We start from the raw sequence: 11,099 nt of genomic DNA, 5'->3' as shown, positions 1-11,099 counted from the left end.
GTCGTCAGCAAATGGACTCAAAGATGCAAACCGTGAGATGCAACCAGAGGCAATATAAGATGTATATTAGGGACCGACGCCCAAGAAAGGCCGGGAAGGACTGGCGGAGGGAACGGTCTTGTGGAACAGGCTCAGCAGGCCTGCCTGTCAAAGCTGACCTGCCTGAGTCTGCGGGACTTTCATACCCCATCCCCGCCCTGCCCCCACCTTGTTCAGTCACCAGATGCCCGCTGCCCGGAGAAGGGCGCAACTTCTGGAAGGTGGCTCTGCAGCCAAGGCAGTTCCTGAAGGACCTGGTGGCTGGAGGCTAGCCCACAGTCTCCACAGTGGGGCAGCATCCCCTCAGTTCACCACACTCCCCCAGGCTAATTGTATCAGAATGAGATAATCCAAGGGTTCTAGCAACCCTGCAGGTGGACAGATAAGCCCAATGGCCCACTATGAATGTGTTCACGCATCACACTTCTCATGTTGGGCATCATGTTGCACACATGCTGGCAAGAGATCCTATGATCTCATCTGGCCGGTTCCCTAAAACAGAGCTGCCTGGTCTAAGATCTGAAAAAAGGCAGGCCACGATATTGATCCATGAAATCCTTGGAGCAAATAGGAAGATTCTGGACAGTTTGCCTCCACAATGAGCAGCCTCTTCAACTTATCCCCTTGTGCAGAATAAGTATTATCCTTTTTAAACTTTGGGACACAGGGCTCTAGAGCCATCTATTCCTGCCCTTCACTCAGTCACTGATCATAGATTTATTGGATATTTATTAAGCATCAGGCACCAAGTTAACCACTGGAGACAGAGTGGGGAACAGGTCACATAAAGTCACTGTCACTGAAGCACTGACTGTCCAGTGGAAAAGAAAGATTGGACAAGTAAACAGAAAAACATAATCAGAAATAGTGTAAGTGCTACAGGAGAGACTCACGGGGTGGGAGAATAGGGGAGGGATGGCAAGAGATAAAGTCAGAGAGCCTGGCAGGCGCCAGATCTCACATGGAATGGTGTTTACGGTTTATTCCAAGTACAGGGGAAAGCCACTGGGGGATGTTTAAGCACTGGAGATCATGATCTGATTTCCATGTTCCCACGAACACTCTGCATGGAGAATGCCAGGGGCATGGCAGCTGTGCTCACGGGAAGGCCCCTCTAAAGAGAGCTGCAGGAATCCCGCCGGCCGATGACACGGCTCACTGCGGGTAGTCAGTGGCGATGGAGAAGAGTAGAAGGAATCAAGTATATTATTAAACAAGAATCCATCCTTCCGGCCCTCAGAACGTTCACACTCTGTTGGAAAGACAGATGTGCAAGCAAACCATGTCATACGGCAAAATAGTTACTTTCCCGAAAATATAGAAGGTACAGAGGGAGCTTAGGATGGAGCACGGAAGACTTCCTGGGGAGCTAAGGCGCTCCCAGCTTGATTGGAGCTCGGAGGTAAAAATACTCACCGTGTTTGTTGAGGGAACGAAAGGCTGGTAGTGCTTGTTGAGGGAACGAACGGGGGGGGGGGGGGGGGGGGGGGGGGGTTGCCCCGGGGAGGGGGGGGGGGGCCTGGGCGGCCTCGCGCATGCGCCTGGCAGACCAGCAACGACGAGGCCCTTCGCTGAGCGCGGCCCGAGGTCCCAGGCCCCGCGCGTGTACCACCCACGCCGGTACCTCTCCCGTTGCGCCTGGCACTCTGTGTAGAACAACCTGCTTGCATGCCTGTTTTCCTCACCAGATTTCAAGCTCCTGCGAGACATCCTCTGTCTTGTTTATTGTGGCAGTAAATAGTTCTCCACGGATCACTGAAAGTCTCCCCTGGTGACGCTACCACCAGACACTGAGTCACTCCTTCACTTCACAGTGTGCAGTAATTGCAAGGTGTTGCCTTTGGGTGTGGTCTCTCCTATCAGCTCCTTGAGGGTAAAACCTCTGTTCCCCCTTGTTTGGGCCTTTTCACGGGCCACCATGTGCCGATCTGCACACTCAAAGGGCCATCCAAAGACTACGAAACGAAATGAGTGAACAAAAATGGATTTAAATCAATAGGCAGTGGGCAATTACTGACTAATGGGATTTTATTCCTTTCTTGGTTACCAGGATGGTAAAGCGACTGCATGCTGCTTGCTGAAGGGTTTCATCTGCTTAATGCTGCCCCAACATGTCTGCCAAAAATAATCAGTCCTCAGGAGGAACATCCCCTCTTTCCCCTCCCACAACCTCCCAGTATTCCACACAGACCTTATATTTGGAGGAAGGAAATAAAGAGGAAGATGAGAATTCAGAGAGAGAATATCTATCTCCTGAAGACAATGAGTATCTGGAAGAGGAAATCTATCCTGAGGAAGATGAGTACCTGGAGGAAGAAACGTTTCTGAAAGAGAACACATATCTGTATGAGACTCCAGAGTATGTGAAGCAGAGAAAGCATCTACAGAAGAAAAAGCATCTGGAAGAAAAAGAGGATCTGTTTGAAAAGTATCTGGAAGACGGTGAGTATCTGGATGTGGGAGAGTAGCTAAAAAGCAAAGAGGATGTGTATGAAGAAGTGTATCAGGGAGGGGATATCGGGAGGGTCGCCCCCTAAAAGAAAGCAATGCTAGTTCACTGCAACGCCCAGGAAAAAAGGTCAAACTTGGGATAGAGCCATAGCTCAGTCTGTCAACCCCGCCCACGGTGCTGACCGACGCGCTCAGGACTGAGGAGTTCTCCGCCCAGCCTCAGTGGCCATGCCCCCCAGGCCCGTGCCCACGGAGCAGAGAGGCTTAGTGAACATAAAGCCCCTATTCAGAAACAAAACAAACAAAACAGACCCTATAATTTGTGTCTTTTCCTTATTGCACAAGTAATACATGTTTATTGTAGATGTTTGAGAAACTATATGTTAGAAAAACGAAGAAAGCAAACATCACTACCATCCAGAGGGGAACAATCACTTTTACACTTTGGTCATAGCCTCCCCAGGCTTTATAAAGTGTGTGTCACCTGCTTTCTAAGGTATTATGCTTTATATATAATAATTTACATATATATATAAAATTATAAATAAATATACCTTAAAAAGCAGGTGACATATAATACTTACATTACATACTTACATGAACACATGTAAGTATTCATACTTACATGAATACACTTCATGTTACTAAATTTTCTACAAATCCTTTTGATAGCTACATCACACTGTGTTGTATTTTCAAGCCGTAATATTTTTAATCGCCTGATTATTACTAATCATTCATTGCTTCTGATTTTTTTTTTGGTTACTTTTTCAAACAGCACTTTGCTAAACATCCTTAGAGCTCAGTTTTATCAATGACCTCTAATTATTTCCTAGAAGCCATCCTGCAATCTGTTGCTAGGTCCACAGACACTATTAGTATGCTTCTCACAGTGCCCACTAGGCCCCTGGAAGGCCTCGTCTTACCCTCCTTGTGAGTATTTAACTTTGGAGTGAGGTCTCTCACGCTGGGGCTGACATTTTTCCAAGAGCACTCCTGCGACTGGCACCTTTTCCTGAAGTCGGGTTTTATTATTTGGCAGTGGCTCCTTGTGCCGTTGCTCGAGGTGGTTGATTCCCACTTCCTCCGAGGCCCATGTGGTGCCTTCCCTTGCTGTCATGACTACATGGCCATATCCAACCAGGTTCAGAAAGTTAAAAATCCAGGTCATCTGCATCATCTTAATGTTGACCTAGAAAGAGGACTACTTTATTTTTCTGGATCTGATTCTGTTACCAACTGCGAGCCCCTCAGGCAGCTTGAATTTTTAAATCCCAATCTGATTACACACCGCCTGCATCCTAAGTGCTGGGTGTTCTCAGCAGCCGACACAAACACTGACGTCCCTCTTCCTCAGGTCAGATGCATCATCCTAGGTTCCTCCTACCCTCGTAGAAGTTTCACTGGGGCACTGGAGAGGTAATACCTCTATTGCTGGGAAACTCTCTTTTGTGTGTGCCTCTGCCATGAAGCTCCCTCTCAGAATCCTAATATCCCTGCAGTTGAAATACCAAGTGTAATTCTAATTCTGAATAATAACATTCGGGCCATTTCTTTTGCACAGTATGAATCAAGCATTCTTAACGTGTCCCCTGAATGCACTGGGCCTTTGTAAATGTATTACCCACTACAGTAGGACAAATACAATGCTGTCAAGTGAATGGAACTGTGTATAAAACAAAAGCTTTGAAAATAAATGCCCTGCTAGCAAAATTTGGAGAGGCACTGAAAAAACTGTAGAGGAATGCTAAAATGCCTTAAAAGGCACATATATGGAAGAATGTCTTGGTGTGTGAAAACCCAGGGTACCAAGCCACACTGCACAAAACATTATATTAAGCACTAAATTAAGAAGGGGTCTACAAGAGGACTCGGAACTTTCCAAAAGAATTTGCATCAAGATTTCTTAATGTGGAATATTTTGCCAATACCCATAAGATAGAAATTTGTTGAGCCCTTGGCACAAGGGTGCCTTCCTGACCCCTAGGAAATGCTCAGGACATGCAGATGGAGTCAAGTTCAATTTCATCCATTTCATAAAGTCAGGCGCATACATACGCACTCGCATGCACGCACCTGCATTTATTCTTAGAAACACCTTTTAGAAATTAATTGAACGTGGGCCCTAGAAATGACAAATGGGCTTCTCTCGCTCGGGTTGATGGATTAATTGCTGGAGACTAGTGGGGGAGCACTACGTCGAGGAAGATTCTGAGGGCCCATTTGGGCTCAGCAGGAGAGAGTGCTGTGAGGGACTAGTGATGTCTGCCACAGAATCAGATGGGGACGGAGGATCAGGAGGGCCATTTATTTGTCCGTTTGGGGGTAGGTGTGAGTCTATCGCTAAGAACACTGTTTCCTTCCTCGTTCAGGACCTTAACTGCCTGAGTTTGAGGGTCAATTCTCTCCCACTTCTTAGGGCACGAACTTGGGCCAGTCACTTAACCCTTCTGCATCCTGGCTTTCTTAACTATAAATTAGAAATAACAGTAGACATACTTTATAGGATATTTGTGAAGATAAGAGAGATTCAATCATGTAAAGCATTTGAAGGCTTTCCAATGTTAGCTATTATTATTGTTGTTGTTTTGTGTTTTATGATTCCCCGACCGTTGACTTGTGAAGGGTCGTTTACACTCCCCACCATCACACACTCCCTCCCAATTTATGGATTGGACATACATAACAAAAAAAAGAAGATGCGACCAGCTGGGGTATGGGAGGAATCTGTGCCCCCACCCAAATACTCTGCAGGCAGGTCAATATCAGAGACTCCCACTGCCCGGGACAAATCAGGGTAGGGTCACACTTACAACCTACTCCCCCCTTTCTCTTCTTTAAAGAAATGATTTTCCCCACGGTTTGCAGGGAAATCCAATAAAATTAGATGAGCAACTTGAATACAAATGCAGCATCAATCCCCACTGAATAACCCATAGCTCCATATGACTGATCTCCCTGAGAGGTTCCAAATAGTTTTTGTAAAATGTGGGTGTCCACACTGCGGTGTCAGAGTCCAAAGATCCAGCACATGGTGGGGCCTTTGACCTTGGGCATGCCACTTTCTCAAAGTTTCAGTTTCCCTTTGTATAAAAATACCTTTCTTCACAGTGTGGTTGCAATATTTACATAAAATAAATGTATCTAGAAATGCTTTGAAAGCTCTCCCACACCATACAATTGTAAGGTGTGAAAATGCTCTTCTGCTCTCACATGGGCAGGAGGTGCTAGAAGGAGGTACCATCTATGTTATATCACACTGTCATAGAACATGAAACCACCTCATAATGAGGCCCCTTTGGGATTTTTTTTTTTTTTTAAGAACCCAAGACCTTCCTAAAGATGAATTCTGTTCTGTGGCAAATAATGCCAGAGATGTCACAGGATATTTTGATTTATAATGGTTTTGCTCCATAGTATTTTGATACACATAATCTGCTGGATTTTATTTTCTTTACCCTCGCTACCCCCTCTTCCATAGCTCCATATGCTGTTTGGCCTAAATGCTATTATAATTCTTTTGCCTTTTCCAGTTGAGAGTTGCTACCCCAATAACCCTTTCCCACAGGGCACCTAGCAGTTTTCCGTGTACTTAAGAAGAAAGGTGTGCAATATATCGATAAGGCAGGGATGGGAGAGCCAGCCAATTTGTCAGGCAGGGAACTTCACAGATGGTGAGAGAGCTCCACAACCAGGGTGCCCCAGGTGCAACTGATGGGGGAGATGCCGAGCCCTGGGGCCGGTCGCTCGCAGCCTCCACTCTGCTCCTGAACAAACAGCATCAATTTCTGTAGGTGTCTTGCCCAGACGGTCCGGAGCGCAGTCCAGGGGCATAGGGCGTGTGTTGTATATTTCGTGATCTTTGTCTCCTTAAATTCTCCCAGCCATTACTTATCCCATTGTCACAAACGAAGAACCTGGAGTCCAAGAGAGGGTAGGTGACTACTCCAAGGTGATGGGAAATCAACAGGCGTCCCTTCTCCCTCTTGTAATCACCTCTCTTTCTGTTCTCCTTTCCTTCCTCCTGTCCTTTGTTTGGGCTTTTTAATAAATTATGTACATACTTTAAGAGAATGACATAAAAAATAAAATCTACTTTTATTCATTTTTTAATGGGAAATTTGAAAAGCAGAAAGTGGAAAAGCATCACCCCATCTACCAACATCCAAATATAAATAAAGCTGATTCACTCTTTAGTGATTTTTATTCTGTCCTTCCCGCTCTTATTTTGTCTATGTTGAGTGGTAGTGGTCCTTGGTTTGTAGCTTTGTTCTGTTGTGTTTTTACTGTTTTAAACATACTGTATGTACAAGTTTGTATTTTATTTTTGTAACAGAATTGTGACTTCAATATTTGCTCGTATTGGTTAACCTTTGTAGATATCATTTTAACAGCCAACTAATATTCCTCAATAATATTCTGTGTCATGGGTAAACTGTGGATAAATATAAGTGTTGAACATTTAAGTTTCAAATTTCAAGTTCTGGTTCTCATTTCTTTACTACTTCCACTGGGCCAGTCTCTATTATTAGAATTGATGGCCTATTCTATCCCAATCATATGTGAAATTCTTGATGTATCATTTAAGGCAAATGGGTGATTAAACAATGCAAACAATTTCTTTGAAATTAAAACTCATTTTTAAAATATTTAGATCCTCTGAACCTCCATCACCTCTTCTGTACAGATATCCCTCATCTCATGATAGAGCAAGGCCTCTGTGATAACCCAAAGATTAACAAAGCAAACTTGAATTTCCAAAATCTCTGATTTCATGAAAATTATCTTCTTGAGTTCTCAATGACTTTATAAAATTTAACCTTGTAATTTCCAAGGGAAACCATTAAGAGAGACAACACCAGTGAAAAGTAAAAATAGAAGAATTCTATAAACCGGGGCCTCTCCACCCCAAACCCAGCATCACATACTTAACAACGCACTCTTAAATTGAAAAAATGATGCCTTTTTTTTTCAATATTGTCTTTCTGTTCTTTTTCCAATAGAATTAAAGATTACTTCTTCATATCAAACCCTGCCTCATCCTACCACAAGGTAATAGTTTTCTTTTTGGATAAATCAGGTGGAAATTCAGACTTAGGGATGATGTGTCAGGAGCCTCTGCAGTCCCAAAGACAGGAATGGTGGGGGCAGGTGGTGTGGAGGTGCAGGGTTCAGGCCCCCTGAGGAAGGAGGAATCCAGGCAGAGGGGAGGGTATCTCTGGGAGTTACACGTAAAGGACCTCCCACCACTGCCCCCTCTGCCACTCAGCCACTCACAGGGCGAGGGACGGGTCCCAAGATCTGAGTCCTGGGCGCCCAGAACTACAGAGATGAAAAGGCAAGAGCCATCTGAGTCTGCAGAGAAGGTCTCAACCAGGAAAAGATAGCAAGGGGCTTGTGGCCATGCTCGCGGTGAACAGATGGATGAATGCCCAAAAGAGAGTCGCCATTTTCCTTCCTCAGGCATGTTCCCAAGGTCTCAGTCACCCTTCGGTGGGCAGTCATTAAACTGCCACAGGGCTTGGCGCATACAAGACAGTCACTAACATACCTATGGAATGAATGAGTAAATGCCTCCTATGTGCTCAGCTCTGTAGAAACCAAGGGGGGGGGGGGCGGTACCCCAGACTTCCGTCTCACAGTCCTCGTCCTTGGGTCTCATCCCCTACACTCCCTCCCCCAAGGATGACTGCAGGATGTTTGTGTCCACTGGTCAAGTGGGTTGGCACTGGATACAAAGAAAGCACAAGGCCAGTTTGGTTATGGTGAGAAGCTGGGATGAGATCCCTGCTCTGCCACCCAGGGAAGCTACAGGCTACAACTTGAGGGCTACCCCTCAGCCTGGTGAGGCCGGCCCCCATTGCTGCTCTCCACTGGCCCCTGAGCTCCACGCTTCACATTCCTGGGGGCTCAGCAACGTGGATGGGACAGCATCATCCCCACTAAGGCAACGCATAAGAGGCAGTGGCTCTTTGGAGGCCCCTTCACCTCAGTTACAGACGCCACAGCATCGGAAGCACTGTGGCCGTGAGCACGGGAAGGCCTGGGACTGAGAACAGGGGCTCGGAGCCAGACCGCTTGGGTCTGAATCTCAGCCAGCTGTGTGCCATCGGGTAGCCACACACTCTCCTTGTGCCCCGGGTTCTTCATTTGTGAAATGGGCACAGGAGGAGTTTCAGCCTCATGAGGCTGTGGTGCGGACTCAATGAGTATTATCGCACGGGGCTCCCTGAGCGCAGGGGCTCAGTACATGCTACGGGTCACTGTCATTCCCCGTCCTGCTCCCCGCAAGCCACCGCGTGGAAACCTAGCACGCCCAGAACAAGTCGTGATTCCCGGTCGGCTTTATCCCAAACATATGCACCCATCCAGTCCTTTATCCACATTCCAGCCGAGTGGCTTTCCTGTCACGGAGGAGTTCGTGGGGATCAGAGAGGCCCTGGGTTTTCCTGACACCAGGTTGCTGAGAGACTGAACCTACAAACCACTTTAGGCAAGAAGTGTTACACTCCTATTTGTTTGTTAAGGCGGGGAGCCGGAAAAGTTCAGGTCAGGTGTTTCATGGGTCCCTCATAAACAGGAAGGTTCCCTCTCCCACTCCTACGCATGCCCTGAAGATACCCCCCCGGCACACACAGGCCCCTTCCCCACTCTGAAACAGCTGAAGAAGCAGGCCTAGAACCATCCACTCTCCCCAGGATCTAGGATCTAGTGGATCCTCCTGCACCCTTCTATTGCAGACGGGGCAGGGAGCTGGTATTTGGCCCAAGTAGGCCAGAACCCCAGTCCTGCTTCCATAGGTGCCCCCAGAAGACCCCACCATGTCGCAGCCCAGGGCAGGTGTGGCAGGGAGGATGCTGAGTAAATGTACATGAAGATGGCAATGACCAGATGGGCCCACCATTACCTTAAGTATGATCCCTCTGTGTGTTTGGCAGCTCTGACTTCTCAAAGTCCTTTCGTGGGGACTTGCATTACCTCCTTGGGTCCTAGGGAGCACCTGGTAAGTGAAGTAGGACTTGCATTATCCCCTTAAAAGGATAAAGCCCAGGAGAGTCTCCTGATCTGGCCTTGAGGCCTGGAACGGGGCAAGAGTTGACAGTTGCCTAAAGAGCTTACCTTTGTCCACTTGTTCTTGATCCTTGTGGTCACCTGATCTAGGATCTGCTATCTTGACCCCATTCCCCCTTTTCAGTGGTGCGATGCCCTCACCACAGGCTGGCACAGACCCAGGCCTTCCCATGGGTCCCTTGGAAGTGAAACAAGATCTGCCGTAACTCCCACAGACGCTGGGCCTCTTCTCTCCCTCAGCCTCTTCGCCCTCAAGTTTCAGACCTCAGCCTCCCCGTCCCTCTGTGCGTGGGGGGAGGGGGGTGGCAGGCGCTGACCCAGGCAGGGAACAGGCCCATCTCTGAGGGGCCACCGAACTGCTTCCCTCGCCAGTAAGAACAGCAGTGGCCCACACTCGCTTTGCCCCCCCTCCCCCAGCAGGGACCTGTGACAGGTATGATTATCAAAAAGGTGCAGAAACTGAAGCCCAGAGACGTTACAGAAGTTACCCAAAGTTACTCTTCTCTAGTGCAGGAGCCAAGATTCAAGCTTGGGTCGTTTGACACCGAAGAAGTCTGTGTTTTCTCTACCAACCATAGTCACTGCCCATGTATATGTTGGGCATTTTCCCTACACTTGTCTTTGCCATTTCAGCCAGATTTCATGAGGGGAGTTCAGGGCTGAAACACCCCAAAGACCGCTCTCATCCCTTTGAATGACAGTTTTTTGCCCCCAGCTAAAAGCCAGAGGTCTCTGAGGAAGAACACAGTGTGGGTCCGTGTGTTGGGGGGGTCCCTTTTGAGCCTAAGGTACCAGATGGCAGAGCCTCTGCCTCAGGGCCCATGCTCTGTCATCAGGCCCTGTGGAAACCTTTCTTGATAATGGTGGTACTCGTAGTGGGCGGACTAGAGGGGACAGACCTCGGTGCTTGATTTCAAGCTGCTGCAGCATCTACTTTGGTATTTTTCCCACTCTACCTGAGGCAGCGGCAAGGCAGGAAGGGCCACCGGGATGGGCAGTGTTGTGTGCCAGGAAGGATGGAGAATGTTCTGGAACATTAGACTGTCAGTTATGGAAGCCTGGCCCATTGGCCTTTGAAGGCATCCACAGAGCCTTTTACTGAACACGAAGCAGTGGTCAGCCATATAGGGCTCTGCAGCCCGGAATGGCGCACGGGCCTATTTACCATCATCTACTAGCTGGTCCCTTCTCACCTGTGACATCCACCATCTGGGACGAGCAGAGTCTGCAGGAGCAGGAGAGTAGCCACCCCATCTTCCCAGCAGGCCATCGCCCCCAGTGCCTGACCTGGCCTCTGGGCGGAAGTTGACCTGCCTCTGTGCTCCCCTCTGACAGGAGCTCAGCGACTAGCCCTTCTAAGGGGAATATCCTCTTCTCTGTCCCGCCTTCCATCTCTGAACTTCCCCATGACTCTCCATTCGATAACATAACGCCTTCTACCTCGTACGTGCAGCAAGATGGAGAACTTCCGGCCTGGCAAGACCGGAGCACGCAGACAGAATGGATCTATAAGAGTAAGCAGGGGACGGGGGACTGCA

General features: G+C 47.9%; 1 protein-coding gene across 1 annotated transcript in view; it reads left to right on the top strand.

Moving 5' to 3' along the window:
- Window positions 1-2,150: 2,150 nt before the first annotated feature.
- The window catches only part of ERICH6B (glutamate rich 6B), a 39,132-nt gene continuing 30,183 nt past the window's right edge, over window positions 2,151-11,099 (top strand). The window contains exon 1 of the mRNA XM_044913593.1: window positions 2,151-2,481. Coding sequence (XP_044769528.1) covers window positions 2,151-2,481 — 331 coding nt within the window. The remainder of the gene's footprint in view (window positions 2,482-11,099) is intronic.

The sequence above is a fragment of the Neomonachus schauinslandi genome, chromosome 3, assembly GCF_002201575.2.
Source record: "Neomonachus schauinslandi chromosome 3, ASM220157v2, whole genome shotgun sequence".
Lineage (NCBI taxonomy): Eukaryota > Metazoa > Chordata > Mammalia > Carnivora > Phocidae > Neomonachus > Neomonachus schauinslandi.
This window is presented reverse-complemented; position numbering and strand designations above follow the sequence as displayed.